Source organism: Pezoporus wallicus, unplaced genomic scaffold, assembly GCF_028554395.1.
Source record: "Pezoporus wallicus isolate ANWC-B61680 ecotype Strahan unplaced genomic scaffold, APGP_CSIRO_Pwel_v1 contig_8548, whole genome shotgun sequence".
Classification (NCBI taxonomy): Eukaryota; Metazoa; Chordata; class Aves; order Psittaciformes; family Psittacidae; genus Pezoporus; species Pezoporus wallicus.
In genome coordinates, this window is record NW_026642624.1 from 635,139 (window position 1) to 657,444 (window position 22,306).

General features: G+C 49.7%; 2 protein-coding genes across 2 annotated transcripts in view; one reads left to right on the top strand and one right to left on the bottom strand.

Annotated features, from left to right (window-relative positions):
* The window catches only part of IGDCC3 (immunoglobulin superfamily DCC subclass member 3), a 95,925-nt gene extending 84,118 nt beyond the window's left edge, over positions 1–11,807 (top strand). Inside the window, exons 8-14 of the mRNA XM_057431053.1 lie at positions 3,472–3,719; positions 4,068–4,232; positions 8,916–9,104; positions 9,666–9,770; positions 10,734–10,872; positions 11,333–11,540; positions 11,628–11,807. Coding sequence (XP_057287036.1) covers positions 3,472–3,719; positions 4,068–4,232; positions 8,916–9,104; positions 9,666–9,770; positions 10,734–10,872; positions 11,333–11,540; positions 11,628–11,768 — 1,195 coding nt within the window. The 3' untranslated portion in view covers positions 11,769–11,807. The remainder of the gene's footprint in view (positions 1–3,471; positions 3,720–4,067; positions 4,233–8,915; positions 9,105–9,665; positions 9,771–10,733; positions 10,873–11,332; positions 11,541–11,627) is intronic.
* An 8,935-nt stretch (positions 11,808–20,742) lies between these two features.
* LOC130610885 (gonadotropin-releasing hormone II receptor-like) overlaps positions 20,743–22,306 on the bottom strand; it is a 37,878-nt gene continuing 36,314 nt past the window's right edge. Inside the window, exon 5 of the transcript XR_008975114.1 lies at positions 20,743–20,810. The gene's annotated coding sequence lies outside the window, so the exon portion shown is untranslated. The remainder of the gene's footprint in view (positions 20,811–22,306) is intronic.

Sequence of the window (22,306 nt, forward strand, 5' to 3'; positions counted from 1 at the left end):
GAAATGGATGCACAGCAGAGGTATCAGCTGGGATGATGCTGGGTTCCTGTAACTCACTGCCAGCTCCTGCCCTCCTCATCGCAGCCACCAGCATGCTTCAGAGTTCATGTGGGGCTTACAGGGAGCTCAGCAGCTTCCTTTAGGGGTCTGCCCGTGGGTGTTAGAGGCACTGACAGAGACAAGAGAGAGAAAACCCTTACTCTCATTCCTCTGGGGTTTAGGTGCTGGGCATTCTGCTCACCAACTTCTCCACACTTGGTTTTTCTGACTCATCCAGGCATAGCCAAAATGCATGGCCCCCATTGCCTGCACATCATTCCAAGTAACATGGGCCCCAGGTGGTGGGTGGCTGAGGCTCTTCTTGCACAGTACAGCCAAACACAGCCGTGTAAATCTCCATGAAAATCAACTTCTCAAAGCCCAAGGCAAGTTCCCAGCTTCCTGCCACGGCCTCTTTGTGGGGATGTGTTTTATTTCTTACTATCTCCTGACTCACTGTCCATGACAGTGTTATCGGTCACCCTGGGACCTCTGCAGGGGGGCAATTGAGATGGCTGAGGTTCTGCCCAGCTCTAGCTCCCAGTGGCCGAGTGCTGTCCTGCTCCAGGACTGCTGGTATCCAGCACATCATCTGTGTTCCATGAGAGGAGCTTTGCTCACCCCACAATCCTGCCAGGACTCCCCTTTGACCCCAGCATCATGCTGTTGCCATCAGACTCCTTGCACTGCTTTCCAGCCAGGCTCCCCTCTTCCCTTCTCCCCATATTTTCCTCTCTCTTTGTAAAGCATATAAATACGCTTGGAAGCAATGGAGCCTCAATACTCCTTGTTGTTCCTGAGCTGCTTTGTGCTTGGAAAGCTGCTCTTGACTTGTGTGCCAGCCCGGCCTGGCTGCTCAGGGTGCCCAGATGCACAGCGGCCACGTGGAAATAATCCCTGCATTGACGGGGCAGAAGGAAGCGCTGCTGCTCCTTCCACACATCTGCTTTGTGCAGAGCTGCAAGTGCAGCTTTGGGATGGCGTAATCCTGCCTCCTGCCATCTGTCCTCGCAGGAATCAGCCCTTGTTGACACAGCTGAGCCACACATCGGGTCCTTCCTCCCTGCGCCCCCCTCCCACCTCTACCTTTCTCCTTCCATTTAATCAGATACATTGAGCCCATGGCTATGAGGGGAGCTTAGGGCTGATTCTCTGAAATCTCCATATCAGCTGAAACCATCACATTTGATATTCCATTTACAATGTTTCCAAGGAAACAAAGGCACAGGACATAAATAGATGACTGTTAAACATTTGCTCACACACCATGGCCCCGATAATTCGCAAGACAGGAATATGAATGTTAAATCAACAGCAATAATAAATTTTAATACAGGAAGACCAATATTTTGCTGCCATTAGAAGCAGCATTCGTTCTGACACACAGGCAGGCAGTGGCAGGTTATTTATCGTTTCCTTTTAACATGTACAAGTTTTCATTTACATAAAAGGCAGCTTTGATTGTGACTCCTAAAAAGGCGTGAAGTGCCCCTCGCATCAGCAGGGGAGCTTGGGATTTACCCATGTGCAGTCAAGTCCCAGATCCTCCTGGAATTCACTGCAGGAGAAGAAAAGAGTTTCGTTCTCCCTATAAGCAAGCAGTGGATGTGGATTAGGTTAGGTTCAGGTCATTTCTCACAGCAAAAGTAGCAAGCACAAAGCTCGTGCGAGCTTTGGCATCGTAAGCCAACATGATGATGCTGAAGCTTGAAGGCGTCATGGTCTGCCAAACATTCCTGCCAAGCCAGAAGCAAGCCACAGTTCAAATGAACTGGACAGGACTGGAAGTAGAAATAGGGATCAATCCAGAGTGGTGCATAAATGGGTGATGCTCTAAAGTGGAAGCAGAGGCATTGGCAAGCGCTGTGCTATGCATTGCTGTTGGGGTATCGCCTACAGCCTATCTCTAGGACTAGTCAATCCCCACCATTTGCAATAATGAATATAATTACACTGCTATTTATAGTGGTGTCAGAGCTCTCACTGGGTTTAGGTGGTCCCTACTGGACCTTTACTTTAGAAGTTCTCCCCAGGGTGCCCTGTTTGTGGAACATCCTACCAGTATTTAAGGCATAATAAGCATATTTTATCATAACCTGAGCAGCTGCCTCGGGGTTGGTAGAAACATCTCCAACATCAGAGGCTGCCTTTCCATACCCAGCTCAGAGCTGGGCACAGCTTGGTGAGGCTCCCCGCCCCGTGTCTTGGAAGGGAGACACGCTGGGTGTTTATTCATGTGTGCTTGTGTCTGCTGGATAGTCACAAACTGAATCACGTTGTTCCTGGCTTGGTTCCTGAGGAAGGGCACAAACCCTCGTGAGAGCAGGGCTTGTACTGGTGGGTCCCTGATTGTGAACAAACGTTGTTCATACAAGCTGGTTTGCATGCTGCATGCCAAGACAGAGCTGATGGGTTGCACAGTTATTGCTGAGTCAATATTTGCTGGTGTTGTTTGAAAGGTATGGGGAAGCACAACACTTGGGATGGCCCTGAGCTTGCTCCGGTTGTACACAACCATTGCTGGAGGGTCATGCAGTGCAGAAAGGGCCTGTGGTTCGTGGGGCCACATGTACAAGAACTCTGGTTGTCCCTGGGCCCATCAAGCCACTAAACCCCCCTTCTGAGGTGGTGGAGAGATGGGCACTGGGCTCAGGAATGCACTCGTTCAGGAAGCTGGTACGTGGCTGGGTTTCCCCCCTCCTTTAGGGATGTTTTCCACCAGAGTAGCCAGTGCCTGTCTTTATCTTGGAGGCTGAAACCAGCATCTAAGCCTGATGTGGAGCCTCCAAAAGCAGGCTGGAAGAGCCATCCTGTTTGCTGCCCTGAGGTTTTGCAGACAAAACCTGTGACTTGCTTGTAAGCTTTGGCTCTTTGGCTTGTGGTGATGGTGTTGCTGGAAATGCAGGAGCAGGAGTTGCGGCTGTAACCCTGCTGGATAAATCAGCTAATCCTACTGTTACCCTAAGACTGCTCTAATGTGATATAATGCAATTAGAGCATCACCAGAGGGCTTTTTGGCTGCGTTTGATTGGACTTGGCTTAGCAACCGTGTGTGGTGCCTGGGTGGGCATCACTGGTGTGTACTGGAACCAAGCCAGTTAAAGCTGGTTTGGGTAAATGGATGCAGTTGCCGCAGATTTATCTCTAAAGTGTGGCTGGGATCTTCCTGAATTTGGATCCTGCCATTCCCCATCCCACCCCGTGTCCCTTTCTGGCTGTACTTTAACCACAGCCTCTTGAAGTTGAGACAGTCTTTCCCATCATGGGATCTAGGGAATGATGCATCCACTCCCTGTGCTTTCTGTGGAAACAGAGGCGTGTGGGATGCCCTGCTATCAGAGCCAGCGTGGGTGGCCATGGCGTGGCTGAAGGGGAGGGATGCCCGCTGCAGTGCACCCAGTGAGATGCTTTCCCTCTCGTGTCCCCACGCAGCACTCTCTCCATCTATGGGATCAACCAGGCGGATGAAGCCATCTACCAGTGCATCGCCGAGAACAGCGCCGGCTCCACGCAAGCCAGCGCTCGCCTCACGGTGCTGTGGGCAGATGGGCTGCCGGGGCCTCCGCAGAGCGTGAAGGCTGAGACCGTCTCTGCCACCACCATCCAGGTGTCCTGGACAGAACCTCTGCAGAACACCAAGGAGATCATCGGCTACGTGCTGCACATTCGGAAAGCCGCAGGTACAGTGCTCTACCCACTGCCCAGAGCGTCCTCTGGGTAAAGCAGACCTGCACTGCTGTAGACAGTGCTGCCACCGTGTTCTCCATCACCTGCCTGTTTCTGTAAGACATTGACAAGGCAGTAATGCTGCTGTACATACCAAAAGGCTGGGAAGGATGAGGCCACACAGTCAAATCTTGCTGCCCACTTAAGTCTCTGGTGAAGTGCATTGAAGTGTAAGCATAAAATTACATGGGCAGATACATAACCACCTTAGGGACCAAAACTGCTGCTTCCAACATCTGTTTAGCCTCTTTACCTCTTGCAAAGCCTAATGCTGCTCTGTCCTCTCTTTCTTTGCACTTCAGATCCTGTAGAGATGGAGTATCAAGAGGCTGTTAGCAAGAGCACCTTCCAGCAGCTAGTGACTGATTTAGAGCCCTCGACCAGCTATAGCTTTTATATAAAGGCTTACACCTCCCGGGGTGCCAGCAAAGCCTCAGAAGTCACAGTGGTGAGCACGCTGGGAGAAGGTAAGGAACGCTTTGCGCTTGGACCATCAGATGCTGAAAGTCGCTGTGCATAGCAGCAGCAGCAGTCACCCCAGAGAGCTTTGGCACATAGCCTGTGGTGTGGCTGCTCCGTGTTCCTGCTCCTCCTCGTACTCGGGGTATTGTGGAAAGCTCACTTGTATCATTACACTGGGGTCGACTGATCGTGTTGCCTCTCACTGCTGATGTTGTAGCAGGGGGTGAGTGCAAGCCTGGCTGGTCTTGTGCATTGCAGCTGCTCTGGGCTTTTCCTCAACTGCTTGCTAAATGCAGATTTCCTGCTCAAGCAGCATCTCAGCATCCTCCAGCAGCTCCGGTACTCGCAGCCCTTACTTGAAAAGTGCCACAGTTCTTTAAATTTGAGAGTTTTTCTGCTCTACCTGGGAGGGATCACACCAGAGGTGAGCTGTCCTGACCTACAAGTCCTTGTCTTGGAGCTGCCTTCCATTGCAGTGGGAAGTTAGGGTGATCTCCAAGGCTTTTTCCTTGCCTTGGCCTCCCAGACATGGCTTCCAGTTAGCTTCCCCTGCAAGAAAGCGGGTGCTCTGGTGCAGGACTCCTGCACATGGACACCAGACAGAAACCACAGTCCCGGTGTGATCTGTCAGCTGGCATTTTAGGAACATTTTCCTGGAGACTCATGTACCTCTCCAGCACCTCTGCATCCTGGTTTGTCTCACATAAGGAAACTGATTCCTTAGGAGCATCGCGTCATTCTCGCAAACGCTCAGTAGTTATGAATTTGCAGCAGAGGGGGCCTTGGGTGTGAGGATGTTACTTTGGATCACATGAAAGAGTGGGAGATGCAGTTCTCATTCCGTTGTCAGCCCTTGCAGATGTTTACTACATTTACTACTAGCATGTGAGGTACACCACCAATAAATCCTCGCCCTACTGGGTTGTTCCCTGCAAGTTTATTTTCCCTGGTTCTCCACAAGGAATCAGTCACCCTTGAAGTTTGTTTTTCCTGCCAATTTAGAGGCAGAAGGATGGACCAAGGCAAAACTTGAAACTCCTTGACCCGATGCTCTGAGTTCAGCTGCTGGAGCTACAAGGCAGCCATGCTTCAGAGAGCTTGGTGGTTCTGCAGAAGCCTGGGTCAAGTGAGAGAGGACTTTTTGTCATTACTACCTTCAATCTTGACAGGGATAGTTAGGTATCTGATAATGGGATCATAAATTTCCTGGCTTTCTGAAGTTTCAAGGCAGCACTGTCCTGCTCTGCTACCCTTGTCCTGTGTAACAAAGCTTCAGCAATATGGTCAGGATGGACAAGCTGGCTTGGTTAAGATCATTCAATGCCAGCTTGCATTTGCCTTGTAGGAAGATAAAAAGGGATTCAAAAGCCTGGTTCTGGCTTGATTTTTTCGCTTTCCTTCATTGGGTACCTGTTGCCTTCTGCTCAGAGAGGAGGGAGCAGGTCAGAGAGCTAGGATCCAGTGGCTTTTGTCAGACTTGCCTCTTCTTCACCCTGCACCTCCCCGAAGTGCACTGGAGAGCTGTGATTCCCCGGGGCTTGGGGAGCCCCTGGACCTGTCTAACAGCCTTGGAAAGGGATGGGATTTCCCTGACACGCCATGTCTCAGTGTTGCCATCCCATCTCTGAGATGTCCACAGAGATGTGCGTAAAGCCCTGAGCTGGCAGGATCTCCTGTGTCACCACGCTGCCGTGTCCTGCCTGGTGGGGAAAGTGCTTGTCAGAGTGGCCAGCAGGGACACTGCCAGCTGGGGGCTGGTCTGTTACACTGGTGTTGTCTGGAGCAGGAATATGGTGAAGGCACTGAGGAGCAGGGCTGCTTTTGACTCGGGGAGGTCAGCTTTTCACGGCTAGGACTATGCTGAGAGTGCGCTTGGCTGAAGCCGCCAATGCTTTCTAGAAACACCATGCTGCTTCCTTTGTGCCAGTGATGGAAAGGAGAAGGGAAGGTGCTGTAGGGAAACTAGCTAGCTGAACCTTGTCCTCCATAAACCTCTCTCACTAGGAAGGTCCTTCCAGCTCCTCCCTATCGTTCTCCTTTATGCCATTTCTGCTGTGGTATTTTGAATCTCAAACCCTCTCCGCTTCATTAAGCAGCACACACTCCTTGCTCTTGTCTTTTAATGCTTTTTAGGGTTTTCTCCAGGACTTTTTGACATTTCTCTAGGGTGAAGACTGTTCCTTTAGTCATCTTCGGCTAAAGACGCCTTCAAGAAGAAAGTTGAAATGACCTGGGGAAAATTCCAAACAGCACGGAAGAGGAAAACGAGTATCCCAGCCCTTAGCATGAGGGAGATGCCTCTCTTATAGTAGATCCATATTATGTCTTATATATACTTCTGTGAAGCACCTCTACACTGCTGTGTGTGCGTATATTTATACACACACAGATATACTCCATCTGTATACACTTCTTTGTGTAATCACTTCATAAAGAGCACATGCATTCTGCGAGTGCATACCTATAGTCAATATTATACATATATATAATCACAGTTTGAATAAATACTATATATTCCATACTTTGAAGGAGAGAGATTCTTGTGGTTTTTATGAAATGTAAGGCTCTGCAACCATAAAATAAAGCCAACTCTTCACAAATCGGGATGGCCCACATCAGTGTTTCTTTGTCCATGGGATAATGTGAATTCCCTTTCTGTGGCATTTTCACCTGTGCTTTGGAAAAGGATGTCTGAAGCAAGGGTCCAGCTTCTCAGAGGGGGATCCAGACAACTCCTAATTCTGCCCTAGAAGGAATCGGGAGAATTAGAAGAAAAGAGTATTTAATTGCATTGCAAAACTATGTAGTATTGGGAATAATAGAACATTCTGGTATGAATAGAATTTACTGGTTTGCACCCAGGAATTTCAAAGTACAGCCTCCCACCAATGAAATGCACATCAGAATGAATCCTAGCAAGAAAGAAATCCTTTTGTCCCCCCATTTTTTTCCCATTGGCAGCACTCAGGCAATGGGATCTCATTAACCTGATCCAGGACACCTGCTCTTGAGCCTTTCCTCCTGAATCCGTATGAAGATGCTCATCAGTCAGCAGGAGCTTGGTCCTCTCCCCATGCTTGTTTGGAGGACATCAGGCAATGCCCCTGCAACCTGAAGGAGAGCATCGCTTTGGGAAGAGGCAGAGCTGCCCACATCCTCCTGCTCACCAGGAGTGATGTCTTTCCATCCCCTAACTGTGGGAGAGCTTGAGCTCTCAGTGCCTGGGAAAAGCCAAACCCTTGTGCTGTGTGGTTTTACTTTTACTGTTGCATTGAGGAAATGCCCTTTTTAGCTCTCATCAGTCTTAGACTGACACGGTCACATTTCATCTGCTCTTCACCACGGCTCACAAAGTGGCTGTGCTGAACTCTCTGCCAAAGGCCAGGTTTGCACTATTCCTCCTTTGGGAAAAAACAAGCCAAAACCCAGCATCAATCTGACACAAGCCCAGCAATCCTTATATTTGGAAACTTATGAGCTTGCAATCAGGTGGGATTGGAAAAATAGCTCTACCTCAAAGCCTGGAGGCTGCTGGAGGAGCAGGGCTGTTCTGCTGGATGATTTTGCTGCAGGGTGTAGTTGAGCTCGCTGTCTGGTACAGCAGTGCCCAAAATCCCTTCTCCTTCCTGGTGCCAGAGCCCTGGGCAGGGCAGAGCCTGCAGCGCCTGGTGCTTTGCACCTTCTGGATGGTGCCAGAGGCCGATGGGAGCATTTGGTGTGGGTGTTTTGTGGAAATGTCCTGCTGAGACCCATCTCTGCCTTGGTGTGATCCGTGTGTGAGACAGGGAGGGAGAGGGGAAGGGAGAGGTTTGAGGGGAGCGTGGTCCTGTGTGTCCCAGTGCCGCACAGGGCTCCAGGGCAGGGTTTGGTGCAGAACCAGCTTTGGAAAACTCAGAGATCTGCATCACAAGAAAATTGGCTTTGGTTTGCAAATCTTGGGCTCTCAGCCCAGTCTGATGGGGCAGGGTTTTGGGGCACTGACTGGAGCAAAAGGCATCCTGGTGGACTCAGGCCTCAGTGACACCGGGCAGCAGCAGGGACATCTTCCCAGCTAAACCCCTGTGCGCCCCTAAAGCCAGGTAAGTGCCTGCCTTCCAAAAGGAACCAGCCACAGCTGTGCAGGGATCTCAGGCTGCAAAGCTATTTAGGGCTGTTCATGACCATCCCCTGGCTCTCTCCTGACTCCCCAGCACAGAATCACAAACCTTCCTAAAGCTGACAGGAGAGCGAGCTCCCGTGCACCATGCAAGCCAGTGCAGGTACCTAGCACGCCCTTAAGACGGATGTCTCCAGCTCCATCCCCTCTGGTTCCTTCCTCCCTGAGGGATTAATCACTCTGAAAGGTCCTCACTAGCCTGAGGGCCAGGGCAGAAAAGTGGAATTTGGGAATGCATTGCCAAAGTCCTGCATTCCTGCCCTGACCCGACAGGGCTGAGCATCAGATTGCAACCAGAGTGTAAAAGTAGCCTCTCTGCTTGCTGAACCGAGCAGAGGAAACCCTTGGCAACTCATACAGCTCCCTGAAGAGATTCAAAGCTGTTAAACCAGGACCTGCTCTGATCTGATGTTTCCCAGTCTCACCTAGCACATTCCTTGGTGCAGTGGCCGCGGGGAAAGGCTGCTGGGGGCTTTCTCAGCATGCAGATGATGAAAGCCCATGCAACCCACCGTCTTTCTCTCTCTTTCAGTCCCAGCCATGCCGTCCCTCTTTATTAAAGTCATTAACAGCACTGCCGTCCAGGCGACGTGGGAGCCCTCCATCAAACTGGGCCAGCATGAAGGCTTCAAGCTGTATTACCGCAAGGTCCACCTCTCCCAGTACACAGGTCCGGTGCTACTGCCCAGCAACGTAACAGCATACAACATTACCCACCTGGGTGAGTACGGTGACAGCTTGGTCCGTGTCCCCTCCTGACCCGAGGGTTGGCAGAAGAGAGCTCAGATGTGTTGTGCTGCCACTAAATGAGAGATGCTGCAGCTCTCCCCCAGGGTTTTGGGGTGCTTTCCCAGTAACAGGGGTGTTTGCAGCACCTGAGAATCCCAGACCGGTTTGGGTTGGAAGGGACCTTAAAACTCATCAAGTTCCAACCCCTGCTATGGGCAGGGACACCTTCCACTGGAGCAGCTTGCTCCAAGCCCCTGTGTCCAACCTGGCCTTGAACACTGCCAGGGATGGGGCAGCCACCCTGTGCCAGCACCTCAGCACCCTCATAATAAAGACTCTCGATCTCCCCTCTGCCAGTGTAAAGCCGTTTCCTCTTGACATGTCACTATAGGCCCTTGTAAAAAGTCCCTCTCCAGACTTTTTGTAGGCCCCTGTAGGTATTTGATAGGATTCCTAAAGAAGCATCCTAGAGATATTCCTGGAGAAGCATCACATGGGGAGATACCACTAATGATTACACCTGAAATGCTCTTCTTGTGTCTCCTTCGAACAGATGCCTCGGTGGTGTATGAAGTCAAGCTCCTTGCCTATAACCAGCACGGAGATGGAAATTCAACTGTCCGCTTCGTGTCCTTGAGGGAAACTGTGGAGAGGACAGGTGAGATGGGACATCTTGGCCACTCCTTTATTTTCAACATCACAAATAAGCAAAACGCTGCTGGGCTGGGACTGCCTGGTGCCGATTGAGGTGGCTTTTGTGCCCCATGGTTTGCCCCATCCCCGTTGGTCCAACCTGATGACTTTTTTGCTAAGGGGGAGAAGACCAAATGAACCTGTAACCGCCAGTTTTGTCCCCTAAGCTCGAGCTAGAGGTGAGGCCATGAACATGAGCACACCTCCATGCATGTGCTAAGAGCCCACCCTCGGGTAAGATGTGGGGCGCAGGGCATCTCTTGGAGCTGTCCTGGAGATTTTGACCTTCACTGGCACCAGGAAGGGAGAACGGGCAGCTTTGGAAAGGAGAAGGGCTGTAGAGCATGAGCACTGCATTATGTGGCAGAAAAGGGGAAATCTCCAGAGGGAGCCTCTAACTGATCACACCTTTCATATTCATCTATGTGTAAAAAACATCCTGCTGCACTTGGAAGCCTTTTAAGCCTTCCAGTGGGAATATCTTCAAGAGGCAGTTATTACTCCTCTGTCTGTGCTGGAGCAAATACTAATCTTGTTGGGATCTGCCTACCCGGTGCTTTCCATCGGGTATCAGCCTGCTCTGGCGTGGTGGCAGCCTCTCACCTCCCACCCCGGACGCAGGGTTTGCAGAGGTTAACATCAGAGTCTTTTTTGTTCATTAGTTGTATCTGATAACAGCAGCCTGGGTAATGGGCTGGCTCTCTATGGACCTTCCAGTCCTATGCCTGCTGTGACTGACTTCCTGGGGTGTCAGGAGCAAGGGAGCTGCTTTGTGAGGCAGTGCCCTGCATGGGATACCCACCCTGCTCTCCTCCTCCCCCTACACTGCTCTCCGCACTGCCCAGGCTTTATGTGGGCTCCCCAAAAGCTGGAGGAGCAATAGGAAAATAGCAACACTGATCCCCTTTCTCCCCCTTTCTTTTGGCAGTGCTGAATCCCCCGTGTGACTGCATGAAGGATGAGCAGAACAATAAAACCTCCACAACCGGCATCATCATTGGGATCCACATCGGTGTCACATGCATCATATTCTGCATCCTCTTCCTCATGTTTGGGTACAGAGGAAGGTAGGGGCTCCTTGTGTCACTGCTCACGAGGGGTGATGGGTTCCTTAATGCCTTGTGGGTATCCCCATGGGGGTCTCACACCCCTGATGCGATGATGGGCTGTTTCACATGCACAGTTTAGGATGCACATCCCAGCTCCCATGAATGCTGAGTGCTTCTCCTGCCTCCCTCCCAGGCACACAGATCCAGCAGGCTTCACTGAACATACCAAATGAGCACAGTCCCCAGCTGAGGGATCTGGTGCTTCCCAGGAGTGTCACTGTTTCTGCTCTGGCAAGCCTTGACCCCCTCCCGTGAAGCAGAAGCACTTTAATGGCGAAGGGAATGTGACTTTATGGGAGGGATTTCAGGAGTGAAGGAGCATAGCACAGGGATAAAGCAGACTTGGGCTTGGGGGAAGAAAGATGGGGAGGGAGAGGCGCCACTTTGCTCCCCCTCAGGCTCCATCTCTACTTTTTAGGCTGCTGATGTGCAAAAACGTGCAGGAGCAGCTCTCGACACCACAGATCCCCAGGAGCCAGCGGAGCACCTCAGGACTCGCCCTGAATGGGGCCGCTCGCAGGGACAGGGACGACCGGGACTTGAATGGAAAGCAGTCGGATATGAATGAGCTGGAGAGGTTATTCCCAGCATCCCCATCCCAGGAGCAGCAGGAGAAGGGGACAACGGTAAGTCCAGCGGGATCGGACGGCTGCGTGTCTAAGGGCATTGGTGACCTGCCACCCGTCACTGCATTGTCCCTTCTCTCTCTCCAGTCATCTCCAGCAGCCCCCCATGATGAAACCCAGATAACCACGCTCCCTCTGGATGAGTTCAGCATCATCGAGGAGCAGCCAGACCCCCAGGGCAATCCTGCTGCTCCAGCTCCCGACCATCGTCCTGCCCATGAAGGATAGAACTGCCAAGACTCAAACCCTCTCATGGGAGTTACCAGAAACCAATGTGATGTCTTTACAACGAGTTGTCAATCTCAGGTCAATTGAAGATTTCTACGGTCTGATTGTTATTTTTTTGTTTTGCTTTATTTTTATATATATATATATAAATATATATATACGTAGCCAGCCTTTTGGAAACTCTGTGAAGTTGATCTTTCTGACCTCTCGGTGTGTTCCTGCCGACGATGGCTTTACCGAGCATGGTCACGATGGGTTTTCCCTGCAGCTGCTAAGTAAAAGACTCCTTGGCAGAGTTTGGCAAAGTCTCCCATCTCTGACAGACCGGGGATACAATGGAGCCTCCTCTTGGCATCCCAGACTTTTTCCTGATCAGCAGCTTTAGGATTACTTTTTGGATCTATTTTTTATTTCCAGAAGACTGGATTCGGAGAAATCCTTCTGACTTGACTCCAAACCTCGAGGCTCGGGAAGGCTGTCTCTCCATGGATTCGATGGTTTTGTACACTTTCTCTATTTCTCAGGATACTTTTTTTGCTGATGGACTCTAAATAATATGGAAAAAAAAAGAAAAAAAAAAAAGAGTGTGTGTGTGTCAAAGGATGCCTGCCTGAGGGCTACTGAAAGACTTGGACAGACAACCCGAGTGAACTCAAAACCTACCTCAACCGGAATGAATGTCTTCTGGGAAGCAGAGATACCTGCGTCTTCCTTCGTGTTCAGAAAACAAGTAGTGTAGCACTTGGTCAGTACAAGCTTGGTCCTACCTCAGCAGTCGCGCTCTGTACCTGCCACCTCGGTGCTGTTCTTGTCGTTGTTCCCATGTAAAGCACTTCCAAACCTTTGAAAGCAATGTTCTACCTCAAGCGTGATAGAAACGTGTGTGTGTGTGTGTGTGTGTGTGTGTGCGCATCCTCTCCTCTCCCCCAATTCCTGCCTCTCCCACCCAGCCCCACACGAAGCAAGATGCTTCTCTAGTGTTATGAGCTTTACTTTTAGGGCGTGTAGCGGGGCTCTGGTGTGATGTTGTGTGGTGGAGATTTGTACCATGGTTTTGTTACTTTAAAGATTGTTGGGGCCATCACAGACAACGTGGCTCGATGCCCCCTGGCTCACCAGCACCGTTGCTTTGCAGGCCTCATTTGGGTGCTGGTGGTGGCTGCCTCGACCCATCCTGGGTGTATTTGGGATGGAGTGGGGCGTGCAGGGTGCTCAGATACCAGTGCTGGGGCCAGGGCACCCTCTTGGCCCATGAGCATGCTGCTCTCCAAGGCTGATTCCCAGCAGGATGATTTATGGCATGTGCCAGCACAAGCAGCATAAGACACCCTTGGGAGCTGTGAACCTGGACGTCACTGTTTTGTCCCTTCAAGAGCATCTATGAGGAAACTGATACAGCTCTTCCAAAACCCCTTGAGATGGTACTGAGCTGCTCCCAGCTCCTCCAGTGTATTTCCAGCTAGCAGGAGATCATCCAGAGGATGAACAGAGCCAAAAATGGCTCGTTTCCTTGGGAGGGCTGTGGCCAGGAGGCATTCTGGATGCTTGGAGCTGCCAACAGCCACCCCTTCCCCATGCCCAGGGTGGGCAGAGGAGCTCCCAACACCAAAGAGAGGGTTTGTGTGTGACCCCCACCACCTCCAGGGACCAACCACGACCCTGCCATGGTGGTTTTGGGCTTGTCCTGGCATGGTGCAGCCTTGTGAGCCTGGTGTCATCCGTGGGACGTGATGGGGGCACGCACAGGGGACAGGGACCTAGGGCAGCTCTTTCCCCACTGCGTGGGTTGGTTAAAACCGGGTGAATGTGAAGGTTTGAGCTCTTTGCATAGGTGGTGGCAAATCAAATGTCACCCTATTTGCAAGGACAAGTGAAAGGAATCAGGAAAGAAAATGAGTTTAAGTTTAGAAGAACAGTAATAATTGTATTTTTTTAAATGGTACCCATGGGAGAGTCCCTTGTGTCAGAAACATCCCTCATCTCCTTCCCACTTGGCAATGGGATGCTACTGATAACTGTGTAAATAATACATTATAGAGGACCATAAGGCAAACATCTCTTCCCCCGTGCTGTGTCCTGGTGCTGGGCTGGGTTAGCTGTGAGCAGCACTCTGTCCTTCCAGATCAAATCACCCAGCTTGGCCCAAGCAGATGTTAATGGCATTGACCTCAGGAGCAAGAAACTCTTGAGGCTTGGTGTTCGTAGCCCTCTGCCATCAAAATTCCTTCTCCTGTAGACATCATGCAGGTCAGAATAAATGTTGAAGGGTTAAATTTATACATTAAACCCCCAAATAGCCTCTCCCTACCCCACCAAAGAGGTGAAATGGACGTTAGACCGATTCCTGCTCACCCCTACTGTGGGGAGATGCTCCTTTCCGCATGATGCTGGACCTGGAGATGTGGTGGGAAGAGACCACAGAGGGACAGCACTGGTGGCACCGTGCGAGACCAATAGCACAGCCCATCCCATGGTGGGAACTGGAGGATGACGGGACTTGGAAAGGGCAGAAGGGAGGAGGAGATGCCAAACAGCTCGAGTTATCACCTCATATCAAAGAAAACCCAATCTCCTCCTGCCGTCCCGCTCCAGCCCAGCTTTTCTTTATGTTGTTTTACTTTGTGTGTGTATCGCCGACGTTCACGTTGAAGAAGTCCTGTTGCCAAAGTGAACACAGAATTTAGACTAGCTTTCAGCTCAGACTTCCTGGAGCTGTGAACATGCTATTAATTTAATATCATATTATTGTGATATTGTAATAGTAACAAGTATTTGTCACTACTTCCTTTTATTAAAGGGAAATGCTGTGCCATTTGACTAGTTGGAAGACAATAGTATGTCAAGAATAGAGCTTTTTCCTTTCGGTTTAATTATGCAGAAATGTGATGGCTTAAACCAGTGCAGATTATGTGTTGGTTTGAGACGGTGGAAGATGGATGTAAATCTTTAAAGACTATTTTTTAGATGTTTAGCTTTTCCTCTTTTTTGGGGTTTCTTTTCCGCTCGTCAATCCGTACCATTGGGACCTAATGCTGATGGTTGTGGCAGGTCAGCCCCTGAAGGGATGAGGCTTGAAGTCTGGAGATCCAGCAGGAGGATGTGGTCTTCCATGGGTTTTCCAAGCCTCCCAAGTCCACAAAACTGGGCAAAATCCCCTCAAAAATGGCGCGTTCTGGCTTTATGCTGTGATTACCTCTGGCTGCCACTTAGCTGGCAAGCAACACGTAACAGCACCTCTTGCCATTCATCAATGCCTGAGCCAGGCCGGAGGCAAAGCTGTGCCAACCAAAACCTTGGGAAAACACCACCTGGAATACGTCTGGCCTTTACCCTGTAAAACAAGAAGGGAAAGAGAACAAAGAGAGCTTCTGTTTGGTTTCAGCTTCAAGTCTGTCCTTGGTTCAGCCAAACTGCTGCCCTGTGTTTGGGAGAAACCACAGGATTGTTACTGTGTGCTTAAGACACAGTTGTACATGGGTGGATATGTTGTGCTTGGGTGGATATGTTGTACTTGGGTACACATGTACTTGAGTGGACATGTTGTACTTGGGTAAACAGCTGTACTTGGGTAGACACGTTGTTCTTGGATAGATGCAGGGCTGCAGGTCCCCATGTGCTGCTGGGGGTTTGGATGTTATTTCATAGGTGTTAAAAACATCCTTCCCAGGTCTTCCATGAGCACGTACCCGTTTTCATGGAATCAGAGGCTTCTTCAAAGGAGTCACCTTTGGGATCTGGCCGGGCTGTTGGTTGAACAGGAGCATTGCTGCTGTCCTGTGCCACTGGCTTCCTGAGCCTCGAGGCAAAGCTTTGCTGCATCCGTGGAGCAAAGGGCTTTGGGCATCATTTTATGTACCAGGACAGAGGGCTGAACCAGCCAAGCTGTCACCTCAAACATTCAAGCAACAACTTGCCAGATTCCTTATTTCTTTTTCCTTTGTATTTTCCCTTTTTCTTAATGGGAGGAATTGAGTTTTATCTGGAGATAAAACCGCTGGGTAACAGGCAGATGTTGGATCAGTGCGAGCCACTGGCAACTGCCTGTGTTTGGGGTAGAAATCTCATCCTCTACTATTTTTCCAAGCAAATAATTCCACTAAATCAACTTGCTGCCTTTTCTGGGCAGATCCAAACAAACCCTCTCACTTTCCTGGCTCATAGCAGAAAATTCCAGCTGAAATTACACCAAGGAACAAAGCATCCAAAAAGCTGATTTCTTTATTATTTTATTTTCTTTTTGGTAACCCATAATGGGCACATCCTATTCTTGGAGCTCTCAAGTTTACCAGAGATGGCTGCTACCTCAGGGATAGTATCCACATTATCTTTAGTTGACCAGGGAATAGTTTGATGCTGTGACAGGGTATTTTCATGCCGTTGGATTCAGGTATTTATTTGTCTGCCGTTATCTCTCCTCTTCCTTGTTTTGTAAAGTGCTGATGTGTTGAAGTGCTGGACCAGTTTGGGAATCTGTACAGCTTCCACCCAAAATTATACCAAGGGACTGTACATTTTGAGTTGGCAATAGGAGTGTTGCTGCTTCTGGAGGGTGAAGGGAAGGTTTTTGCTGCCTGTGAGGCTGTACCTCCAGGATAACCATCCCATAGCATCCAAGGGGGGATCAGTGCAGTGCCTGAGCCCTTTCTGAGCTGACTGACAGCGCTGAAGTCTGGGAGGGTCGCTTAAAACAAAGGAAATGAAAAGCTTATGAAAACAAATGGCAGTGACACGGAGGGAACTACTGCATCTGTGCAAACAGTGTTTGGAAACCTATCCCTCCCCATGCTGCGCCAGTGGAGGGGGATTAAAGATCCCGTCTAGCAACGTGATGCCTGCTCATTTACTTCCCTTGCCCGCCAAATTAAAAGGGAAAGGAAAAGGAAGGTGTTAGTTTAAACCTGTAATTTAAGGCTACAGGGCTGGGGCTTTGGGCAGGGAAGTGGTTCCATGTGAGCACCAGCTCCTGGTGCAGGGCCACTGCTCCAGAACCCCCCATAATGCTGGAAATCAATGAAATGGCTCCAGGTTGCCTCCGGGAGCAGAGTCTGAGCCTCAGCATCGTGTAACAAGAAGGGATGAGGCCGGTGCAAAGCCCAACAAGTCAGGGAAAAGCCTGATTTCACGGGGCTTTGGATCAGGGTCTTACTTACAAAGCAAAGAGGGATTTTTATCTTGATCGCGTTCCCTTCGTTTGAACTTGCAGTATCTTTACATCTGTAATAAAGTGATAATAAAGATGGTGCTAAGCCTTTGTCCCAGCCCTCTTCGGGAATCAGCAGTTAAGAGTACTATTAAAAACCCAAATTGCAAAGCACTTTTCTACTGTTTATTTTCTACCTTCCTTCCTTTGAACTGTCTCGATGTTGAAATCCCACTGATCCCATGATTGTTAGCTCTGTATAAAAGGAAAATAATAAAACAAAACCCTTTCTTTTTCTTGTTTTTCTTTTCGTAGTTTGCTCTGTTTAGGTTTTAGCCTGTGGCTACTTGTACAAGAGAAATAAAGCTAGAATAAAGGAGCTCGAGTGAGTCGGCCTGAGTGGTGCTTTCTTCGTGCCGCAGCACGTGCCCGTCACGCGGAGGGTTGGGAATCTGGTTCCTCTTAAAGAGCAGCTTCTAAATGCAGTTGTCAAGGGCTGAAGGGGGTTTATTTTGCTGCTTTGCTCACAAACCTCAGGCCAAGCCATCGGCAGAGGCAGGATAGAGCCCTCCAAGGTCCCGCTATGATGCCTCATGCTTGGAAGTGCAATCAGTTTCCAGTTAATCCTACTCTCAGCTATTGCTCCTTTCAGCTCTTCCCACTGCTGCCAGTGGAGCACCACTTTACCTGCTGGCTCTTTGCAGAAGCCCCAGTTTAAAGCCCTGCTTGGGCCCTTTCCAGCCCAGCTGCAACCTGGTCTGCAATGGCTGAGGTGGGATGGGCATTCCCACCTTGAAGCTCACCTAAACACACAAAGGGGTTTGATGCCAGGTGGGATGCAGAGGCAATCAGCTGCTGGCAAAGTAGAACCATAGAACCATAGAATAGTTAGGGTTGGAAAGGACCTTAAGATCCTCCAGTTCCACCCCCCCTGCCATGGGCAGGGACATCTCACACTAAACCACGCCAAACAAGGCTCTGTCCAACCTGGCCTTGAACACTGCCAGGGATGGAGCATTCACAACCTCCCTGGGCAACCCATTCCAGTGCCTCACCACCCTAACAGGAAAGAATTTCCTCCTTATATCCAATCTAAACTTCCCCTGTTTAAGTTTTAACCCGATACCCTTGTCCTGTCACCACAGTCCCTAATGAAGAGTCCCTCCCCAGCATCCCTATAGGCATCTCCCTGGTGTCCGTGGCAAAGGAGAGCCCAGCCCCAACAGCCCTGGGACAGGGGAAACACCATTTATTGATGAGCTGTCCGGAGGAGCAGCCCCGTCCTCTCCTCTGCTGCTGCTCTCGATGCCAAAGGACAGTCACAGCGAAGGGCTGCGGGGGATAAATGAGTGAGCCCGAGCCCAGCAGCACTCTCTAAAGAGGGTTTCAATAAGCAGGTGAGGGAAGAGTGGCTTCAAACAACACCCTGAAGCTTTAGAAACTGCTAAACTGCAGCACAGATTGTCTAAATATATCCTTCATAATAAATACAAGCATAAAAACTGGGTTTATTTCCCAGTGGCAACACAAGAGGTGAAGAAACAGATCAGAGCGGCTCACTCAGGGGATTTTCATGTAAGTTCAGTGGAATATGGTGCTTCAGATAGCAGCTGCGGAGTCGAGGTATTGTCTAAAGCTTGTGGCTTTCATTAAAAAGGACTTTCCCTGCCTTCATGGCAATAAAAACAAAAAGCTTGACAATATTAATCTGAACTCTTAGAAACTAAGGAAGTAAACCCCCCCAAGTAACACGTTTGTATCGCTTTGATTTTGGCTGCTGGAAATACAAGTGGGCTCAACCCCCCCCCACCTGAGTGTTCAAACCCCATCTTTAAGAAAAGAAACCTCCTTTTGAGCGTGCACGTTCCAATTGCTGCTGGAAGCAGCTCAGATCCTCAGCTCATCATCAGCATCTTCAGCTCCAGAAATAACTAAGACAAAATTGAGTTGGGCATTTCCAGCTCCAAACGCTGGGTTCACGCCTTGGAGAAGATGTTTCTGCTAATGTCCTGGTTATAACCCTGCCAACACAGGGAGGATTTATAATATCCCATAAAGCCCTAACTATCTGAAAGGTCATTTAGCACTAACGCCACCCGGGCATCCCCGTTTCGTGTGCTGACACATTTACGAAGCCAGGTTTAATCCCGGTGCCGCTGCTGTAAAACCTTTATAGGGACCGTTTCTGCCTCGGAAAATAATCCTTAAAAATCAAGAGCTGGAACATCTTCATCCCTGCAGGCAGCCCCGAGAGGCTGCAGTATCCCAAAGCCTGGGTCCTGGCACCCCAATCCACTGCAGGTCTGGACCAGGGGTGTTTAATCCTTAAATCCGGGTCTCCAGCCTGTTACTCACAGCACCATCAGAGCCACTGCTTTGGCTAAACGAGAAGCCTCCTGATTTCATCGAGAGCCATCAAACCCTCATCTTGCCCAGGAAAGCCATTTCCTTAGTGCTAAAATAGCTAAATTAGTCTTGCTGAGCGTCGTAAAGGAGCTTGTCTTGTTTATTGAGCGATAAATACAAAGGTACAGTAACTAAATTCATCAGTCCCTAAACACAGCCGCTGGGAACGGCCGTTTCCACCATCCAATCTATGATTGCATGAATATTTCAGAGTCCTCTTTCCCTTGGGTCCTCGCCTTATCTCTGGAGCCTGGGTATTATTTTCTGCTTTTCAGCTTTTTGGATGTATTGGAGGAAATGTCATTATTTGGACCTGGGTGGATTACAGTTGACTTTCCTAAGCCAATTTATATTGGCGAGCTGCTGTTTTTAAAAACCCCTATAAATCACTCCTATGAATTTTAATAATCTAATGTGGTTTCAAACATGCTCCTTTAATACGTGACACACTATTACCGCCGGCAATAGCTCTTTGGGTCACGAACCCCCTTTTACCATCACCTTCGGCAAGCGCCGCAGGGAGACGAGCGATGCCCCGGCACCAATCGTGGCAATTCCCCCTCCTGCCCCAAGGAGCTCATTGCAGGGATTGGGATTTAGCAGCGTGCAAAAGCACACCTCAGCTCACAGCACCCTGCTGTGCTTGATGGTATCAACCCCAGATGCTCCTGGAGACAGCCCTTGAGACAACCCTCATCCCATTGGGGGGTGTCGGGTACCGGGCACAACACAGTCACCACCAGCAATAATGCATTTAAGGCCTTTGCTTAAGTAATTTCTTTATCTGAAACTTTGTTTGGAAGATCAGGAATTTCCTCCCTTCCCTGCCAGGGCCCCGTTCCCAAGGCAAGAGGCGGGATCCAGGGCTTGGGTGAAACCTGGAGAGGTTCTGGTGCAGAAATCACAGGACCAGGTTGGATGGGGCTTGGAGCAAGCTGCTCTAGTGGAAGGTGTCCCTGCTCGTGGCAGGGGTTGGAACTGGGTGATGTTGAGGTCCTTTCCTACCCAAACCAGTCAGGGATTTTCTGATATTTCCTTTAAGAAACACATCAAACGTGTTCAGAGCACGACCACAAGCCAGGATGCACAGCTCTAAGAGGTCCACAAACTGCCCCATGCCAGAAGATAAGGCCAGGCCTCCTAATCTCCCCTTGACTTCAGTGCGCTGTGTCCCCATCTTGTGCACGTTATGTTCATTTTCTTCCCATCCCCATTGCAATGACTCCACACCCACTGCTGGCTACCAAGGGATGCCCCTGTTGGAGAGTCACCTCCTGGCCAGAAGAAAAAGAGCTAAGAGCGATGGGGAGTAAAATCCAAGACAAAAAAAAAGAAGCCTTCAAGGAATCAGGTCATGGAGCATCTCCTGCAGTGTCTGTGGAGCAGCTGATGATGGGGTTTGATGCAGTGGTGGTTTTCCCACTGGAGGGGTGACTTTGCTTGTCCACATTGCCTGGTTTTAGTTGCACAGGACCAAACCAGAAGAATATACACATCTGCAAGAAAGAGGATCGTTAAGGAAGGGCCTAATTGCAAGCAGGGGAAAGTAATGAGCCAGACTTTGCTATTTGGCTTCTGAAGGGCTCCCCAGCAGGAGATGCAGCAGGATGGAGGCAATGGACCTCCCTGGACCTTGCTGCTGCCTGTTTGGCTGCAGCCAGCCCGAAGGTTTAATGTCCTAAGGAGAACACAACGTAGACTCAGTCTGTGCAGGGAGCTCAGGAGCTTCCCAAGGCTGCCGCTGTGATGCTTTACCCTGGGATGCTGTCACGTTCATCATTCATCTATTTCCTCCCGTTCTGTAACTTCACCTGCGACAAGACAACGCTGTAAGTGCCTGATTCCCAGAGAATAAATTACAGTTTCATAAATGGTATTTTGCTTCCCTGCTCAATTTGCAAGGGAAATGATGCCAATTGCTGTGTTCACAGGGTTTCACCCAGCACGAACAATACCATCCTCCACATTATTGTATTCCTCTTAACCCTCACGTTATTTTGTGTCCTGTACCACAGGGATACATGGGAAAGAACACGACAGCCCAGATGGTTTTGCATTATCAACTAACCACAAGCAGAAACAAGGGCACATGTGCCTGTAAACCCCCACGTACATCGCTCTAGAGAGGAATAAGTCACACAGAGAGCAATGCACTTCCCAAAGAGAACAGAATCCTTTAGATGATTAAAAGTCTTTACAGTTGCCACACGCTGGTTTAGAGTGCTCTGAGTGATAAATACATGGGTGATTTAAGATTTGGGGTTGGGAAAGCAGCCCCAGCTTCTCCCATGGACACCCCATGGACCAGCAGAGCCCCAACAGGGTCATTCAGCCCCACTGAAAACACTGTGTGGTTTTCACAGCAGCTTCATCTTCTTTTCTATGCTTATAAAAGGATGAGAAAAAAGGACAAAAGCATCTTCCTAGCTATTCACATATAATGAAGAGGGGTCATCACTGCTGGGGACACAGGGCTCTGCCCAGGGACAGACAGGCCACTGTGGACACCCTGGATGTGGAGCCACACAGGTCAGGATGTGCCACCATTAAAGCTCCTAAATCCTTTCATCAAAGGAAGGCAAAGAGCACAAAAGTCCCTGCGTGTGAGATATTGAATATTACAAGATTTGGTAAACAGCCTCTAGTTTCTCCCAGGCCTTTTTTAACCTGCACTTTTTGGGGAGACCTTGAAAGAAATGACCTTTGGGGGGAATATTTTGGGTGTTTTTTGCTGTCCTCTTATGGTACGTGAAAAAAAAAATGAATGGAAATGCTTCCATCTGGAATGGAAACCTTGCATTTGAGGTGTTTGTGCTCACCCCTACACCAGGATCACATTATGGAGCTTCATCTCCATCCTTTAGCCTGAGCCACCGAGCTGGAGGTGGATGGCTCCTGGCTGTCCAGCCATTGATAAACCCTTTAACCTAAACCACTGAGCTCTGAATCTGCATGACACATGGAGGCAATAACTGCAATTCCAAGAAAAATA